Consider the following 20,139-nt stretch of genomic DNA (forward strand, 5'->3'; position numbering starts at 1 on the left):
CTCCACCTCTTGAGAACAGGGCTCAACAAGGACCATTGGACCCACAGCTGTTTTTTGTCCCCATGTCAATGAGCTTGTTGTAGACCTCAAGTGCCTAATTAAAACTAATTTAACTTGAGCTGGTTTATAGTAATTCAAATGTTATCAACCAGTCACGCTAATATAAGCCCTCAAATATAATTTGAAACCTATTAACATTAATGTTTCATGAAAGGTGTTTTAAAGATGTAAAACTCTTACCCAAGTTTTGACTCACCAAAGTGACATGGGTTAACTTTGTTTCTCCCGTGTGACACGTTTTTACAGGTACAGGTTAAGTTGGGAAAGTAAAACAGCTACGTCACAATCAATTGGAGATTGATTGGGTGTTTCATTTCAGGTGACAGGAGAGGAGAGCAGCACTTCCAATTATATTATCTGGTGTTCATTCAGCCAAGGGCATTGGAAGATTTCTGCTGGTCGAATAATAAAAGTAATAACATTTACATTTAGGCTATCACTTGGTGGGATATCTTCCAATTTCTGGAAAGCTTTGCAGGGCAGTTAGGAAAACAAAATTAGTTCAGAAATAACATTACATTTTGTGATTGTAGCAGAAAAAACAAATAATTTAAAGTGTTTAATGGTATTCAAAACAAGCACAATGATAAATTAATTTTGGCTGCTGTACTAATTAATACCTGTCAATTTTACTTCAGCTCACAAACTTTCATCATAAAGTTGTGGTAGGCAGTTTGAACATACATAATGCAAAACCTTCCACCTCTCTCTCTCTCTCTGCTTCCTCATATTACTTCACCTTATGGAGCACTCCAGAAAGATTTTGTGGAGCAGGAAAGCAGTAAGAAAAGTGTCTAATAGTGAGGCAGACATCAAACTGTTTCCATGTTTGTCATCTTGGATTATGGACATTATTGCTTCTTCCATTGCACTGATATGTGGGATATCTGATAAATTGCCTCAATCTCCGACTAAACTATTGGCAGTCGAGTCGCATTATGGGTAATGTCAGCATCAGGTTTTGACAAGGAAGGATAATGCAAGGAATAACAGGCTCTCTTGTTCTGCTGCATTGATTTTGATTAGTTTTTTCCTGTTCATGAGTCTAGGAATGTTATAAACGTACAAAACTAAAATACTAATTTAAACTATCCAGGACAATCCCACATAAAAATATAAACTTTCAAATAGGTGTTTACAGTGGTAAAAAATACTTTCAGAATCAGCTGCTACTCTTACTACTAGTTTTACTCTGTGACACATCCACCAAACAGAAGCAAACATATGTCAAAGAATGAAAAAATATAATAATTTAACTGAATTCAATTTTATTTGTATAGCACCAATTCATAACAAAAGTTATCTCAGTACTGTTTTTTAAATAGAGCAGGTCTAGACCGTACTCCTTGAGAAATTATTTACAGAGACCCAACCGTTCCCACCATGAGCAAGCACTTTGCAATAGTAGTAACATAACATCAGAATAAACCAAATTATGTCACTGCTTCTGTTCCTGCTCTCTGGCTGAAGTTTTTTTAGTCAGTGAACCTTTTGTTGTTATTGGTTGTCATGGAAACCAGCTGCTTTTCAGCACATGGTTATCCATCTCCTGCACAGAATATGTTTCTGTGAAAAGTACAAAACATGAAATGGAAAACTTGAGAGCTTACTTTTGTAGACATGCAGTCGTATTAATAGCATTAGCTATAAGGATTGATCCGTCTTGCAAAAGTACACCCTGACAGCTGTGATTCGCATCTATAGATATTAGTCAATAGGGTCTCTTGAGTCCCCGCCGCTCTGTCCTCAGTGTCACTGCCTGAGGACCACACTCACTCTTGTGTCTGAATCCACATTAAGAGGCCCACATCTCAACCCTAAAAACCTCCTTCAGAAGCACATCAAGATGCAGAAAGGACGAGTGGGCCCAAAAGAGTGCTTATCCACAAATATAGGCAAAGATGCGGGGGGGGTGTTTAATCAAGCCTCCTTTATTAACAGGAATAAAACAGGCCACTCAGAAATGTAAAAGTTCAGCTTGACCCCACATGAATGACTAAAACTAATCAACGGCCACTGAAGAGTTCACACCACTAAGGCTGAGATTACAGATGGGAGGCAGAAAGCTGATTGCTTTTGGGCAGTCGTTTGATACCTGACACATGAGCCAATTTGTACTAAGCATTTCAAAGTTTGTACCTTCTAAAATCGAACAAGATAGTTCTTGGAAATGTTGACCAATCACCTCTTATTTAAATCATGAGCTTCCCTTTGTTAATTATATTCTTGCATGAGGCTGCCTTACTTTGGAAATGCTTTTGACAGCGCTCATCAAGCTGATACCCAAGTGAAATTTCTCTGCAAGAGAAGCAATGAACTTGAATCACACTCATGAAACTGTTGCTTCAAGTAATGAATCAATTCATCAAGCACACTAGTATCTTAGCAACTGCTTAAGCAAAATAGTAACAGGACTTGATGTATGAATTTCTTGTTTCACATGATCTCACCTAAGCAAAAGCCTCAGGCACACACAAAAAAGCTTGCCACTAAATTAGATGAAGAACACAGACTGAGCATAACCCCTTTGAGAACTGTGATTTCAAGTTAATTTGGGTGGCTTGTGCTTGTTAGCGAGTAAGTTTTAGAAGTTGCTTTTCATGGAGAGATTTGATAGGAGAAAAAAAATGTGTCTTGCAATTTTGCAAAACTTCTAAGGGCTAAACTCAACAGGGCAGCAACTTGCTGATATCAAGGCTCGACTATGCTCACGCAATTTCTGTGAAAGCATTCCCGCTCTACTCCTGAAATTCAAATCACAATAATGCTTGCCTTTTACTTTATTGCTGCTTTTCTTTGCGATGCATTAAGTAATATTCAAACTGTATCATCCAACAAAATGATCATAATACATTTGCAAGCTCTTTTCATTTTCAACTTTACAAAAAAAATGATGATGGTGCTAAGAGCAAGCAATCAATGTCACATTCTCCAGCCAAATCATAAAATGGTATAATTGTGCATCATGAAATATTACCTCTCAACTAGACATGTCTGCTGGACGTCTGCTCTAATTAGCTGGATTACTGCCTCTAATATGAAAATGTGACATGAAAAGAAGGATTGGTGAACCTGAAGGTCGAGCCGGATGTAAAACTCTCAACAAAGAGACATGAAAAATAACTTCAGAGATCTACTGTCCAGTGAGATTTCAATTTGTGTCTTCACCTGTACAGAAAACTAGATTAGAAGATTAAAACCACGCTCATGTTTGTGCTAGAGGTGGAAATCATAAATCATGTTTCTGATTCGTTCAGTTCAGTTCAAAGCTTCGTAGTCACAGACCAGGTAGTTCATTTACTTTTTTCCAAAACGAAGCTGTTGCATCACTGTTCAATTGTACTTCAATATGTACGTCAGTGATGAACGCATCACCATTCATGCAGCCAGACAGTCAATTTCAGTTTAAGCCGTTGCATTCAAAAAAAGCATATACAGGCATTTCACATAAGGTTAAGGACTCAAATTACGATTGTTTCTGTGGCTTTTGTTGTCTTTTAATAGGCTTTTGAGCTGACGTTGCTCTCAGTCACCAGGGAGGGGAGCTTTACTGTTAAATGTCACTGTTATGTTAACTGACAAAGGTGATTCTGTATATATAGTCAGTTCACTTTGAAAATTCATTGATACACGTTTGTTCATGCAAGTACTGAACACCTCTAGTTTGTGCGGTAAGTACTGAGCTGTGAGGTTAGCTGGTGGCATTTACTAAAGTCAGCCCACTTCAAACCACTGAGAAGTTTTTTTAAATCCCATCAGTCATAGCAAGAAAGTGATTGGGAATATGTGTTTTAGGATACAGATATAAGAATGGTATCACCCCCTTACCTACCCTTTTCATCCAACTAAAATAAGTGAATAAATGCGTTTCTCATAAAGTCAAACCCCTCCTTTAACAAATACTCATAGACCAGTCTTTCTTCCCTTATATTAGCAAATGCACTTTATGCATAATTTCAGAAGTAATATTGGAGCCACATCATCATCAATCTTCTATTCTCTCACCTGAATAACCCTGCATCTCCATATCAACTGTCAATCCAAACAATGTGCCGAGCATTTACGACTGCTTCTCCTCTGCAGTGATTAATGCAAATAGCACACCCCAACACCATTAATAGGGCAATCTTAACATGCAGTGAGGCTTTGAGAAAGGCAGATAACAGCCTCATAATTGGACTAATTACCTCTAGATGTGTTGCTTCTTTGGGCTAAATGGCAGTGAAATGCCACTGGGACAGAGGCTGGTCTATCTTACTGCCACTGTAAACAGATTTGGCGAAAAGGGCAATGGCTGCGTTCAATAGATGCACTGTCCCTATTTAATCCTGACTCTTTTAAGTTGAGGGTTTGTGGAGGTTCTTGCAGTGGAATCAGTAGGACTCAAAGTTAGATTCTGCTAATTAGTTAACAGCCAATAAGGACCACCAAGGGGTGTTCAGGAAGATGGGTGTTGGGGGTTCAGTCAATGCTTCTTCTGGTCGTTTTCCTTCCCTGTTGCATCTGCTCTTTTCTTCTCGACATGACTACGTATCTTCCTCACCTCCTGTCGTCATTGCCTCTTTCTCACCCTAATTCTCTCTCATGTTATTCCACGTCCTTCTTCCCCCACATGCCTCCTCCACTTTCATTTCCTCTCCTCCAATATCCTTCCACGCATATTCTGCGCCTCCCTCTCCTCTGCCTTTTTTCATCTGTTTTTCTTGCTGATGGCATTTGAATCCAATTAGGTGTTTTGTGTGCATGTGAAGCTGTCTCAAGGCAGGGCATGGGGACATTCCTTTAAACTCTCAAAGATTACAGAGGAAAGGCACAGAAGAGACCTGTCGTCCTAAACAAAGATCAACGCTATTAGCCTGATCAACAGAACAACTCATATTCAAGAAATTCTCCATGTGAAAATGTTTGTACGAGTGTGTGTGTGTCTCTATGTGTGTGTGTGGACTTGTCTAGAGGGGCGGGCTAGATAATGTGTGTATATTGCGGCACAAAGGACCGACCGGCTGCCTCCGAATTGTATGACTCATCCTCATTGCAACTCGTGGACTGCAATCCCAAGAGCCTGTAGTGAAAAATTCTATTAACTTACATTAGTTTCCTTCCTCCACCATTACACCACAGAGTAACATACATTCACTTATTATGTTCTCTATTTCTCTGGTTATGTGACGTATAAACTGCCAAGACTGTAAAGTATATGAATGTCCATGTCTGCCAATTTTAACATAATTCCTGATGACTCATAAACTGGAATAACATATTTTCTTTGAAAAGAAAAAACGCATCTGGCATAGATCTGTAAATCCTTTTCTGTGCTCTCATTCATAATGGTTGAATATATCTATACTTTTGCAACAACCTCCTTTTTAAGAGGAAAAATAAAACTCTTTAAAAAGAACGAAGACATAAGAACATCCTCCGCTCCTTACTTAGCAGTCTTTAAGTGCTAAACACTGTCATGGGACCGTGTAACCGTTCAAAAACACATGCATGTCTTCTAATCTTGCATACGTGCTGACACACAGGTACTCACACTATCCCACCAATGCACACACACAGATGTGCAAATGTGGCAATGTATAGAAGCTATGACATATCTCCCCCTCCGAGCTCCATCTGGGTAAGAATATGAAAAAACGGTGCTGCACACCCTTTATTTCTCTTTTGGCTGAAAGTGCCTCTCACCGCTCAGTGTGGGGGTTGTGGTGTTGCTGTGGTGCATTCACACATCTCTAGCCAGTCCCCCCTGTTAGAGAGCCCATTAGTGGCTCTGTGTCGCCAGACCCTGCCTTTGGAGAGCCAGGAAGAGGGGGGAGAGAGAGAGAGAGAGAGAGAGAGAGAGGAGGCAGGGAGAGGAGTACGGTTGTACGGTTGAGGCAATGTGCGAAGAAAAAGAGAGGCATAATATAAACTATAAGCAAGAAGACAGGTAAAGAGAGGGAAAAAGGTAGAAGTGAAGAAATTAAACAAAGCAGATAAAGACAAAAACAATACTACTAAAAAGTAGTATAAATGGCAGGTTCTGTTCTATGCAATGCCAGTTTTTTCACAATTAATTGTTTTATATAGTAGCTTTTTCTGGAGCTTTCAACCACATCTCATAGTCTTTACCAGTGGACGGAGTTTACTTAGTGTGATCCATGTATGTCATGTGGCAACAGGTGGTGAAGTGGGGGGAGATCATGACCCTTATCTGTCTTCAAATATCAGTTTGTGTGAATGGCCTCCGTGAACTCTAACCCTTTAACTCTTTAAAGGAAAGAAATGTTATTGCTGTGATCAGTTTTGGTTCAGTAAGAGAGTGAATGATAATGATACTGAGCAAGTCACTCTCCCAACAAGACCAGAACGGACACTGGTGAAACCACAGTAACCAAAAAAACATCCTACTGAGGGAGGAGTCAGCACTTTAACACCTTGGGATCTTTGTTGTTACACCCTAAAGACAGAAATTCTCTTGTGAGTGACATCTCATGCAACAGCTGTAGGGAACAGCAGGAAACGGACAGCAAGCGGTCTGTGAACTCCAGACCAAATCGAAACCAGTCAGAGCATCAACTTGGCAGGAGCCATTCACATCAGAACATTTTTGAACAGAGTCAGGGGTTACCATGTTCCATGCATAATTCATGTGATGACAACTGAGGTATCTCCATCTAATGAAGAAGATAAGATGTAGTTGAAAGCTCCAGGAAAAGCTAACTGATGTTGCGGGCCTAATGCAGTAGTAGTAGTGGTCAATAACTCCTGCAGTGGAGCATCATGTAACAAAAGAGTCAGGAATATACTCACACGGAATGTAATGATAAATGGCACAAATAAAATTTTTCCAGATCTATGCTACTTCTTATATATTTTAATAGAATGTTTTCCTTTGTGTTATGACAGAATTACATGTAGTTATTGTTTATTTTCCAAATTGTTGTATTTTGCACAAATGAAAGGGGAAAAAATGGGAATTTTTTTGGGATGCAGTGTGAAAACAGCCAAAGTCCAAGACAAGTGATGGCAAAAGAGAGCTGGTCTCCAGAGATGCCTGAAGCCTGACTGGTCTGAACCCAGCTGGACTAAGGCATGGGCGGCTGGGACAGCCTGACGGGCTCTGCTAGGGGACGCCTGCCTGCCTGTAAGTCTGTCTGTCTTTCTGGACAACATCCGCCTCCATCCCCAATCAAGCCGATGAGACAGAAAGATAGGAAGTTGGAGGAGCACACGAGAGGGCGAACAACTCCAGCAGTCTGACAAACGAGAACAGGGACCAACAGAGGTGTGAATATTTTGAGAGGATGGCTGAGTACCTGCAGAATCACAAAGAGCCTGGTTCAAAACCTGTTTGTCTGAATGTCTCGAACCTTATTCACTGCATAAAAAAACAAAAAATTATTTGAACAGAACAGTCCACTTAAATTTCCTTTAATTAAACACTATTTTAATAAAGCATAGTTTTGTTGAGGGCACATTGAAGAAAAACTACTCATCAAGTTAATTTGCTTAATTACTTATCAGAGCTTTCCGTCTGAAAGGACATCTGTTACAGAACAGTGTGTGATTGTGTGTGATTGTGTGTGTGTGTGTGTGTGTGTGTGTGTGTGTGTGTGTGTGTGTGTGTGTGTATGTGTGTGTGTGTGTGTGTGTGTGTGTGTGTGAACAGATATGTTATCAAACAGATTTACAAAAGGTTGTTACTAAACCTAACAACCCAGTTTTAGTGATGATCTACTGCCCCCTTCTGGTTCATTGGTATCACTGCAAAAGCTTTTAACCAGTCTGAAAACAAAGTGTGGTCTCTAATGCCACCTGGTGTGTAACTATGAAACAACATAGATGCAGTGACAGATCCCCTAGCAGGTCCCCACTGGAAGTCACATTTATGAAAAAAATGAAATACAACCAAGACAGAGGGACTATCTTTGAATAAATTCTGAACATAATGGTAGAAATATCTTACACGAGTTATAGTGTGAAACAGGCAATCTCTACAATTAAAAAATGTGGTTTTAAGCAACAAAATAGGAGAGAACGGCCTAATTCTTAGGTCCATAACACACACACACCACAAATTCACCAGAACAAATTAAATTATTTGGATAAAATAACTGCACATATATTAGTTGCTGAGGAGATACAGCAAGTCGTCCATTAATCACAAGGTTGGCGGTTCAATCCCCAGCCACAGTCCACATGTTGCTCCCAATGGGCAGGCCAGCGCCTGTCATGGTAGCTCGCTATCATTGGTGTGTGAGTGTGTTTGAATAGGTGAATGAGAGGCTGATTGTAAAGCCCTTTGGATAAAAGCGTTATATAAATATAGCCATTTACCATTTACTTTACCCTTTAATATGCTCCTTTTGTAGACAACATTCACCAGTATGTAAACCAGCAACCTAAATGCTCAACAGAATAAAAATGATAACTGAACATGTTGCCTATGAACATCATGCAGTACATCAACAAAGGAAATATTTAGATAGTTGCTTTTAGTTGCCAAATGTGGTAAGTGGAATCTTTGACTACCGTTACATTAAAACCACAGCCTGTTAACACTTCAAATCACTGTGTTTAAAGAAAAGGTGGTCAGGCAAAGGCTTCACAGATACTAGTCATCAGAGCAGATAAAGTGGCACAACATGGAATTTCATTAATTTCTCTTTTACAGAAAGCATGTGAAATAAACAACAAACAAGCAGGAATAAACAGTAACTTCTAGATCTTAGAGATCTGGAATGTGAATTTATTGTACAACAACAACTTGTATGTAAACTATAAACGTGATGTTTTTGTCAGATACTGTAAGCCGTGCCAGAAAGTCCTTGTCGTAGACAGAAGTTAAAAATCACGAATTAAAGGAAAAGCTTTACATTTGGGAAAAAGATCCATACCACCCTCAATCCTGTGTGCTATGGAGCCAGGAGGTGATTCGCTTAAAGACTACATATTGCAATGCACTGCTAATAAACTCGAAATTCCGTTTAACTCTCCGTAATAAAATACTGTAATAGTGGAGATATGTATGTGTAATTCAACTGAAACAATAGATCAAACCCATCACTGTGTTAATTTAACACATGTATCAATGAGGGATGATATAATTAACACATGGGTCTTTAAGGCCCGGCACACCCACAGGTGTTTTCACTTGTTCAGGTTAAATGCAGGTGGAACTATGATAAGATTTGTATAAGGTCACCAAAAAATGTAAAGGTGTAAGTTGTCCAATCCTAACTGATGTAAAAAGAAAGAAGGAAATGTCAATCAAGCAGTCTGTACACACAGTCCTGAGAAGAGGTCTAATGAGGCAACATAAGTTTAAAAAAACCTGTGTAGGTGGACTAGATGAAGTTAGTTAGTGTTAATACAACATAGAATGTCCTGACTACTTGCTTCATATTTGACAGTTTTGGCCCACAAGACAACAATCACAATGTCATCCTGATTCTTGTGCCACATTTACTATTTGCTCTCTGCGATACATTATCTCTCCTGTCATTTCAGATCCTGCGTCTTCCTCCTGCCCTGCTGTAACACCTGTTTTCCCCCATCTCTGCACTGGGTTTGGAAGTGTTGTGAATGTTGTATGGACGGATCAAAGCTTACACCAGAGGCGGTTCAGAAAGTTAGTTATCTGCGTTGCCAGATCTGACAACAGAGTTTTGCTGCTGAGAAAGAGACTGGTCTCGAACAAAGTACATTTTCTTGTGATTTGTCACACATATATAGGAAATTACTCTTCAGTACGCCACATCCTTTCTAAACCGCCTCTGTAGCTCCCATTCTTTCTCCGTTAGATGCGCCTGCTACTTGGCTGTCCCGCCTGTTTCTCTGCCTGCATGATCCCTGCCTGTTTGGACCCCTGTCCCTTTGCCTGATCCCCAACTGAATAAGTTTGCCTCCTTTTACAAGTACAACTGAACTTTTAACATTACCTGCTTCTTTAGGTTCAAACCTGATTTTACTGAGTTGTTACAAAGACAGGGAAGTGAGTAAAATTGATAAACAGAGTTTGCTGACTTTTTGTTTCACATTAGTCATTGCATTGCAGATTTTTTTTACATGATTACTGTTACTTATGACTACATGGCAAATATGTTTAAAGTCATTTTATTTATCCACTTCATGAAAGCTGTTGTTCTAAACAGGTGGTGTCTTATTTCTGAGATCTGTGGCTGAACATATGAAGAATCAGCAGAAACTGAAACAGAAACTAAATAGTACCGAGCACACTTTGTATTTAATAAGTTCTCTCTCGGGCTGGCAGCAGATTAACACAAATTGATGAGTATATGAGAATTTAAAAAATTTGAGGATCTGCCGGATTAAAACTTTCTAACTGCTTTAAATAAATAACATAATGTTTTCTGACTAAAATCACAAAAGAGGTTGTATTTTTGTTGCATCCTTTGACTTTTGGTCGTTCCAACATCATAAAAATACACACCCAACAAAAGACTACTACTGTAAATTCTAGCCTTGTTTTATAGTCCATAAATGCAGACATAAATAAAGACATTCACAGATCATGTCACAGATCACTAATAAACAATGTTTTTTGGGCCTTGAAATAATGAACTTGAATCTTTATGTGTAATGCAAGTATTAGTTCAGTATGTGGAAGTATAAATTATATTATTCTTAAGTTAAGTTCACTGACACAACCACATTAATCTGAACACTATTAATACTCTATTACTATATATAGTGGGGTAATAGATATTATGTTTATGATATAATATAATCATCTCATTGCTGATTAGTGCCATATGTACTGTGAAATAACACATCACAGAATTCTCCTTTCTCATCTATCATAGTACACATACATAAATTAAATATAATTCATTTTTAAATTGATTATATATACCTTATTTTTATTAGAATGGTTCATTTGTTGTTTGTGTCACCCCTGTCACCTGGCCTTTACTATATACTGTGGTCTATACTGTACTAGACTACACTATTGATAATAAAATGCAACTGTTTTCCACTCCTGTTCTATATCTTATCATGTCATCTCTATATCGAAATCTGTTCTGAATTCATTAAAAGTGGTATAATACATCTTACACGTCACATATAATCACAAGCAGGATAATGAGGTTATTGTTGGTTGTTACTGAATACAGTAGGATCCAAACAACCATCCTTCTGCTGCTTTTTCAATGTGCTTTACAAAACCGTCTTTGTATGTTTTGGCTCATTAAGTACAAATATAATAACTGCATCACTGCAAACCCGGTTCTAGACAATACAGAAGGTTTTCGGATTTATTTCCCACTTTCTAGGCAGCCATTTGTTTTCTGGAGGTATTTAATTTTGTATAAAACTCTAATTGAAATGTAGTTATTAACCTATTAACCTGCATGTCTTTGGACTGTGGGAGGAACCTGGAGCAGCCAGGGAAAACCCACACAGGGAGAACTTACATACTCCACACCAAAAAGGCCCAAAAGCATAAAATGCCCCTGAAAAAAAAAAAAGAAGTTGCTCCTCAGAACTACGTAAGTGAAGTCTCAAATGTCAGATTGTCCATGAATGCACCAGAAATAATTTTCACAATGACTTCCCTGCTTCAGACTGAATTATCCTGCAACATTAATAAAACTTTATGTATTCGCTTATATAATAAGATATTGTGGTCTATGGTGTATTATCTACCACAAGTAAGGCACAATATTTAATGTCAATCAATGGCAGCCTGGAAAGTAGGACATCATTAAAAAAACTTGTGGCATGTTTTTCAGCAAAAACAAATGTTAAGTCTGGTATACATGATTTGTATTTTAGTGCAAAACCTAAAAACCTTTGTACAAATCATCTAAGTTGTCCTTTTTACATATTATATTATTGCTCACATTCATTTTTGTACAGCACAAAAAACAAATTGTATATCGTGAGATTATTACCAAAAAAACATGAGGATTTAATTTGTTTCTCTCAAATGTGTGATCACAGTACAGTACGCTCCACCTACTGTCAGTTAGGGAATTTAACACATAGTAGCTGTAAATGGCGATGACTTAAAAAAAAAAAAAAAAAAAAAATTGTATTTTCCTTTCAGGACATTTAAAGACAGCAAATGAATGTGTGTGTGTTTGTGTGTGTGAGCTCATTTCTGTGTGTTTTGGGTTAACTCTTACCAAGCTGATGGGCCTTTCTGAGGCAGGAGAGGGAGGCATTGAGTCGGGCGCACTCCTCTTCGTTGGCACCAAACTTCTGCAGCAGCTCGCACACCTGCTCCTCACTCATCTCCAGCAGGCCCTCCAGGGTCACCTCACCTGGACTCATCTCCTATAAGCACACACACACACACACACACACACACACACACACACACACACACACACACACACACGTACACAAACATATGCAAACGCCATGACAAAGATACATTGACATACACACACAGATACACATACACCATTAAGATCTCATATTAATACATGGGACACAGTTAAAGGTAAATAAGGACCCTAACCCTAATGAAAAGAAGTTGTAGGGAAAATCTTATCCTTGTTTTTTAAGAGTGGAAAGAGGTTGGCTTGTTAGTGTCACTTTTTAAGCTTTAACAGGTGGAACAAGTTCTCTGAATTGCCACCAAAACACGCATTAGAAGATGTGATATTAACTTTAACCTTCTGTCAGCGTCAAGTGGCTATTAGAGGAAAAGCAGCTTCAAACACTTTTGCCATGACTTAAACATTCAGTTGTAGGGGGTTCCGCTGCTTGATAGACAAAAGACTAAATGATAAAGAGAAAAATGTGATATTAAAAAGCTCTGGGCCATTAACATGGTATGGTTGGAAAAAAAGAACTGAACCAAATAACCAAATCAACACATGTGGCACACCCGTCAGCCAGCGCACAGATAAATACAGAAAGGTGACAAATCAAACGAAAAACCTGAACAAATGATGGGAGAAACATAACAAATGCAGATGCACACAAGCACTGGATGGTTTGATGAGTATGAAAAATATGTTAAATAATCAATTGAACACCTAAGGGAGATTTTGTTAGACAGCACCCTCTGTTACCCTGTCACCTGTACATTTTCATATATTTTTTTTTTTACTTGAGCCTTTTACATCCCCACTTTGTAATCTTGGAAGATAAGATGAGTATATTTTGTGACTGGACGCATTACCTGTGTGACCTCTTTCCTCAAGTTGACGATGCGGAACCAGTGGCCGAGGCGAGGGAAGTCCTCCAGCTCAGCACTGCGCTCCTCTAAGGCCACTTTGCACTTACAGGATAGCTGGCGGCTGAAGTACTTCACCAACTTCCCCTGAGAACAAGACAGACAAATACAGTAAGGGAGGGGTGCAGATACATTACATCTTCTCCCATTTTCACCTTTCCACGTGTAAAATAAAAATGATTTCCTGCACAACATTAATAACGCATGACTGACTTGTTTCACTACAACGTGAAATATGTTTTTTAGGTTTGTTCTTGAATCAGAATGACAACACTCTCTTTGTTTCTCATTGCCTGCCTTGAAGAACTGACCTGTTCTTATCACAAGCGAGACAATAAATATTCATATTTTTAATTAATTTAGAAACTGTTAAACCCAACAATGGAAAACGTTGGAGGACAAAGGTATTAAATCCTATCGACTAACCTATAAAATCAGGCAAGAATGGCATACAGGTATCAATGATTAGATTTCTAAGATATTTTTTCTTAATTTTACAACAATTTGCCCCCTTTTGTTCAGAAACTGTTAGAAGCCCAACAGATGTGACAATGGTATTAAAGGAAAGATATCTGCCACTCTTACAGTACTATTATTGTCCTGACATACAGCAGCAGTTCTCACAGTCAGAGATGTTCACTGCATACTGCAAAGTGACTGAAAACCCTGGGCAGCCTGGATAACCAGCGCAGAGAAAATACGTGCAACACTCTCAGTTCCCTAAACCAGCACCACTGAGATCACTCAGCACCACTGAGATCACTCGGCACCTGTTGGCTCCAGTGGAGCTGCTCAGTGGCTAGTGGTCGAAAGTGGTTATACTTGTGAGCTCTTATAGACTGATATCAAAGTACAGGTACATGTGTGCAAGCAACAAGTGTTCTACTTATAGGACACAGTTTGTGTCACAGATACAGGCTTATTGGTGGAAGTTCAACTGTATACTGATGTTACTTTGATGCAAAATATATAGTATATATCAAAGAACACTGAAGTTCTTCTGTAGCATTTGAAAAGCTTATATTCACTTATAAATTAAAACAACACCATGCAGATAATATATATGAATTCAATTTTGACTTTGCAATAAAATTGTTCACACAGAAATCTATCACAGGTGAGATCTCCTTGACTTGGAAAGATATGATCAAATATCATTGTTTTTATCCCCACAAACAACATTGTATTCACCTCACTTAAACTGTAAATTTGGATTGTTTTGTCAGCTTTACATATGTGAAAAAAACATGAACTTTCTTCTATATATTGTTCTTGAATGTAACTTATTTGACTCTGGTCTTTGAAACTTGTTGTCGCATGCGAATTTCACCAGACTTGATGTTAAATCTGTTTTGATCCAGTGATCCAATTTTTATTTAGGCAACCATAATAAATCTCTAATATGCTTTTTGCAGCATCCTTACCAAAGTTGCCAGAAAGGAAGCATTGTGTCCCCAATAAGCTAAACTTCTAGGGAATGATTCTCACTTTCTGATTGACACATTTTGCATTGGGTTTTATTTGCACTGGAGAACAATCCCATGCACACCAACAATTAACCTGACTATCACATCTGACACACACTGACATAATCAGTGTAACCATAACCCTGTTAACACCTTTGAGTTACTCAACCTTTAAATTATGATGTCTCGTAAACATCTTACTTCTATTTAATTCACATGTTGAATGTGTGCAAAAGGGTCATAAATGTGTAATTCTTCACAGATAATAACATTACAAAACACATTTCATGCTGAATCAAAAACATGAAATGTAAAAGAGGACAGCAGGAGACTTCTTTTGAACAAACTGTTGAATAAATCCAAAGAAGGTAGTTTTTTTAATCATGTAAATGCTCCTATCAATCTATTCCTATAGCAGTAATTCAAAGTAACGGGTGAATATATACAGTAAATATAGCTGTCAATTTCATCTGTAAAGACCATTAAAACATTCAGTTATGTTTCACTTTTATTAATCAAAGATGGTCACAGTTTTATTTATGATGCATCTCTAGCAGGTTGTCATTTCCATATCCTAAATTTTTCTATTATATTCAAAAATATGTTATTTGCATTTAGTAATAAATATTTTTTACAGTTAATTGTGTGTTCCTTTTCCTGGCTTTTGAGTATATCAAAATGTAACAATAAGGATGTAAGGATGTATTAAATAGAGCACTCACATTGAGTGCTGATAGAGAATTGTTTATTTTTCATTATTCAGCATTGTAAGTGTTTGTTTCTTTTTTGTTTATGTGTGTATATCAAAATGTGATTTTAATATATGAAAATAATAAAATATGATTTTTATATTCATTCAAATGTATAAATTTTAATGATCCCAGGTTAATTTGCCATTTGTCTTTATTTATCTTACTGCTTGTTTATTTCCAAGTAACCCTTTACCTAATGGCTCTGTTATATATTTATTTACTGTGGATTTATTAAGTAAGAACTTTGCTCGCTAGTTAGTTAGGAACAAAGCTCAGTCTTCTCTGCTCTCCACTCTTTTCTGCTCCTCAGCAGGACTGATATTGGCACATTTGGCACGAGGGCTCAAGTACTTCAAATTTATGCAGAGGGACAATGCAGAGCAGAGTCTATACTAATAACATACATCATTCATATAGCCTACTTTATGGTAACGAGGCTGAATTAAGGACAACCAAAAGCACACACAACCCAAATATTTAAACTACAGAATGAAACAGAAATAAAAAATAATGCATGATGCAAACAGAGCATTAGCTATTTGTTACATTTATACTTAAAGTATAAAGCTGGTCATTTTCATTTTTTCAACATGGACCCATGTTTCAATCAAACTGACTGCATTAAAAATCTCATGAATTACATCATAACTATAAGTAGTTATGATGTAATCCATTAGGGATGAAACGATATATCTTGAGACAGTTCTATCGCGATACAAAAATGTGAAGATTTAAATCAGTGAGAAGAAAAATGTTGTGATGCTCTTTATAAACAGCAGAGGGCAATATATCCTTTTGACTTTGCTTTTTCAACATCCTACATCGCTCTTGTCAGTAGCTGTATCAAGGCGCAAAGATATCAGCTGAATTTTTACAAAGAAAAAGAAAAATGCATTGCTTTGCACAATATTTTCCAGTCATAATTTGTATTTAATTTCATTTGGTAAAAGAAAAATTTGAGAAAATCCTTTTGTGAACCCGGTAAATGTATCAAATAGTGAGTTGAGTGTATCGTTACATCCATTGGTAGAAAGTAGCTACATTTATTCAACTACTGCATGTTTTTTTTTAATTTTGTATTTTTATGATATATGCAACTTTATACTTTTATTCAACTACATTTCAGAGTAAAATATACTTTTCTGTTATTAATAATAATAATACGACACCCACTGCAGCCACTTTTCTGTATTATAATTTATTTTACTTTTGATAATGTACAGTAGTGAAGGATCTGAATAGTTCTTCCACCCCTCGCTTATATCTTACTTACTCACAACTCCTTAATAGTCTTCTTCTTTTCTAACATATTAAATGTTAACATGTAAATGTATACAATTTTCCTTTGCATCATGGCAACTTTAACTATTTATTTATTTATTTACTATTTGATTTGCATCTTTTCACTTTCCTACTACAGAGTGAGCAATTAACATGTCCCTGAAGATGTGATATTTTGATTTGTTTTGATTGTACTTCAGTCCTGAGTAAGAGTTACAGCAAATGAAGCTCAGCATAAGTTCAATCAGGAAGACCCACTCCTTATGCCTCATTCATTCCCAATTCCCTCACTCTCCATCGGCTATGGGCGTTTACTCTTTCCGTTAATCCAATCAGACTCAGCCAAAATCTCCACCAGCCAATCATGTTCCTGCTGTCTCACTTTAAATCTGTTCTCCTCTCTGCTGCTTTCAGCTGTCATTTCAGTGTGAAATCGCTGCCACCCTCCTCCAACCCCTTCACCTCCAGTTTGTCATATTCAGTGCCCAGGTTGAGCTCATCAGAAGTCCACTCTAGACTCCATCAGGGGGTTTCCTATACTAATCAGGCTTCACCAACCCCTTCAAATACCAAAGATTTTTCACATTTCTCATTTTCATTGTGCACATATCAATTACAAGTCTCTCCTGATTGAAGTATGTTTGTAGAGAAGCAATTTGGAGCTGAAACAACAGGTCTGATTTAAAACGATTGACAGAATAAGGTCCAGGCCCACAGTGGGTGACGTGATGCTTGAAGACTTGAAGGATGATACATTTGAATGGCCCCATTCCAAACATACACCTACAAAATGACTGCTAGAAATTAGACAGTGCTGGCCTACATCAGTGCGTACCAAAGTAGAAACCAGTGGAGGAGGGACTCGCAAGTCACCTCTGAATGCAGAAAACCCTACAGCAGCTGCCCACGGCTGCTAACGCTCTGCCCAATAAGGCGACTGCTCAGTCCACACCTACAGAGAAACACACATTTACCCTGGCTAATCGTGTTGACTTCTTACTGTATATCATATTCTTACAATGTATTTTAACTCTCTTGCTACATCTACTTACATTATGTCTTGCCATGTGTGCCAACAACATAGAACGACATATATAAAATAAATGGTTCTTATTCGGTGCAAATGAAATAAACTTTAGAGGAAACCTTTCAATCAATACTTCTATTATCAAGTGTATCTTTCTCAAAATTGTACTCCTATAGATTTCTTTGTAAATATTACCTAATCCTACACTTTTATTTTTCTTCCAGGGATAGCAATGTCAGTCTGTCCAGCAGTCATCAGTTGATCCACTACTTTGGTCAAAATAAAATATCTCAATAAATCTTGGATGGATTACAAAAAATTGGTTCAGACATTCATTTCTCCTTCAGGATTAATTGTTATCACTTTGGTCTTCTGATCTGAACACCTCAGCTGTACGTCTACTTTTTGTTTTTAGTTCTGATTGGCAAATGTTAGCAACAAGATAAACTCAGATAACATGGTCAACATAAGCGGTTCTTAACCTTTTTGGTGTGAAGGACCCCAAAACAAGGCCGCGGACCCGTATCTGATAAGATGTAGTCTTTACTGTAGATTTCGCATTTACACGGATTCAGGCTGATGGCAGACAGCAGAAGGGAAAAACAAAAACGACAGCACAACAAAACAGGCATGGCATATGTTTGACATATGTTGCTATGGTAATGTCGTATTGTTTACAAAGAATGCCATTAAAATATATTAAATGAAATTAATTTAATGTAAATTATTTAATGTAATTTATTAGCATCTTGTTTTCCAGATTCCCCATGTTTCCGCCTTGTGTTTGGGAGCTAAATTCTGTAGTGAAGGACAGCAAAAAATGGTGTCTACCAAGACCGGTGTTTTCTGCCGGCCTCACCTAATTGTACCATCCTGCTCTCACCCACTAACATGACATCCGGTTTGCCGTCTGCCGGAACTTCTGGTCCGGGAGCTAGATCTGGCCCACAAAGACAATTTCATAAAGGTCCCCTCATAATTAGAATTTAACAATGTATTTTTCTAAACCTGAAATAAAGGCTGAACTGGAGCACAGCCACCTTCAAGAGAGGTGAATAATTTTGTGGATTTTAATGTGACCTCTCCCCATCTCCTCTGCAAGGAGAATGCTACCGTTCTCAAGGAATATAATCCCAAGTGGCATTAGGCCTTTCTTAACTAAACGTGTAAAAAAATAGTCTTTAATGTAGAAAAAAAAAAAAAAGTAGGTATTATAAATACAGGAGGAAAGAGAAAATTGAGTTTCTTAACTTTAGAGTGTATATAGTTGATATTTATTGTTGAAAAAAGGTTTTGTTCATGCTCAGCACTAAAAAGGAAGCTGGTAAGAACAAAGTGGCCAGTGGCCCTGAGGCAGTGTGAGTTTAATGCCCCTGATCTAACGTGTAACACCAATCACCAACCAGCATCACCATCCTAAAGCTCCAGTCAGAGCAGATTTGGCAAGGAAAACTTTACTCCCTTGCTGTGGCAAAAAACCAGAAGGGACTGAACATGCTGTACTGTGGGCAGGTGTACAAGCATAAGCTGCTAGGGCTAGCAGGCTAACAATAGCACGCCACAAGCTAAAATTATTATCCCTGTTTTTCACACTTTATTATCTTTACCTTCTGTCTCTGCCCTTGCACGGACTGCTAGATATACAGAATCCCTCAGATTTTTCACAAACAATTTTCACTTTCTGAACAAGTCGTCAAATCTGCCCTGTGTCTTAAACGGCATGAGTGAACAAAGGTGGGAAGTTGAACATTAAGAAATTGATCAATCAAAGGGTCAGGAGATAGTTTTGATTTGAAAGTGACTTGGTAGAGCATGAGAACGCTGGCCCCATCTTTGAGAATCATAGCCAAATGAAATTTGATTCTGACTCAAGGCACTATAGGGTTAATATTCTTACTTATAACTTATCAGAAATGTAGGTTTCAGGTTTTTGTGGTTCATGAGTCATAGTAGCAGTTTTCTGATACTACCTCTGCATTAAGCTGGCTAACAAACATTTTAAAAGCATTCTCAAAAGGATTTTTTTTCTGTCGATGTTTGTCAAAAAGACCGGTTGACATTAACTTTAATGTTGTCAAGCAATAAAACCTGTTAATGTCCAAAAGCTTACATAACTAAACCAACATATTCCCTAAAACGAAGAAGTGTTCCTTTAAGCAGACTCTTGAAGATGATCCTATATGGTGCTATTCCCATTTGACACATAAGCTAAATCAACCTCTTCACAACCGCTACACTCACAGTTAATCCAGATCAACCAGAACACTTAATGAATGTACAGCAGATGATAACTTCCATACCAGCTTATCTGATGTGTTAAACTAGAATCCTGTACTTTCATAAATGTCCAGCTAGAGC

At 37.8% G+C, this 20,139-nt stretch overlaps 1 protein-coding gene across 4 annotated transcripts in view; it reads right to left on the reverse strand.

Moving 5' to 3' along the window:
* Nucleotides 1-20,139, reverse strand: part of ksr2 (kinase suppressor of ras 2) — a 107,997-nt gene that overhangs the window by 79,473 nt on the left and 8,385 nt on the right. For all 4 annotated transcript variants that reach the window (XM_051423818.1, XM_051423819.1, XM_051423817.1 and 1 more), the window contains exons 2-3: nt 13,202-13,342; nt 12,195-12,345 (exon numbers count right to left, since the gene is read on the reverse strand). In XM_051423818.1, the coding sequence (XP_051279778.1) occupies nt 12,195-12,345; nt 13,202-13,342 (292 nt within the window). The remainder of the gene's footprint in view (nt 1-12,194; nt 12,346-13,201; nt 13,343-20,139) is intronic.

This window comes from Dicentrarchus labrax, unplaced genomic scaffold (assembly GCF_905237075.1).
Source record: "Dicentrarchus labrax unplaced genomic scaffold, dlabrax2021, whole genome shotgun sequence".
NCBI classification, from domain to species: Eukaryota; Metazoa; Chordata; class Actinopteri; family Moronidae; genus Dicentrarchus; species Dicentrarchus labrax.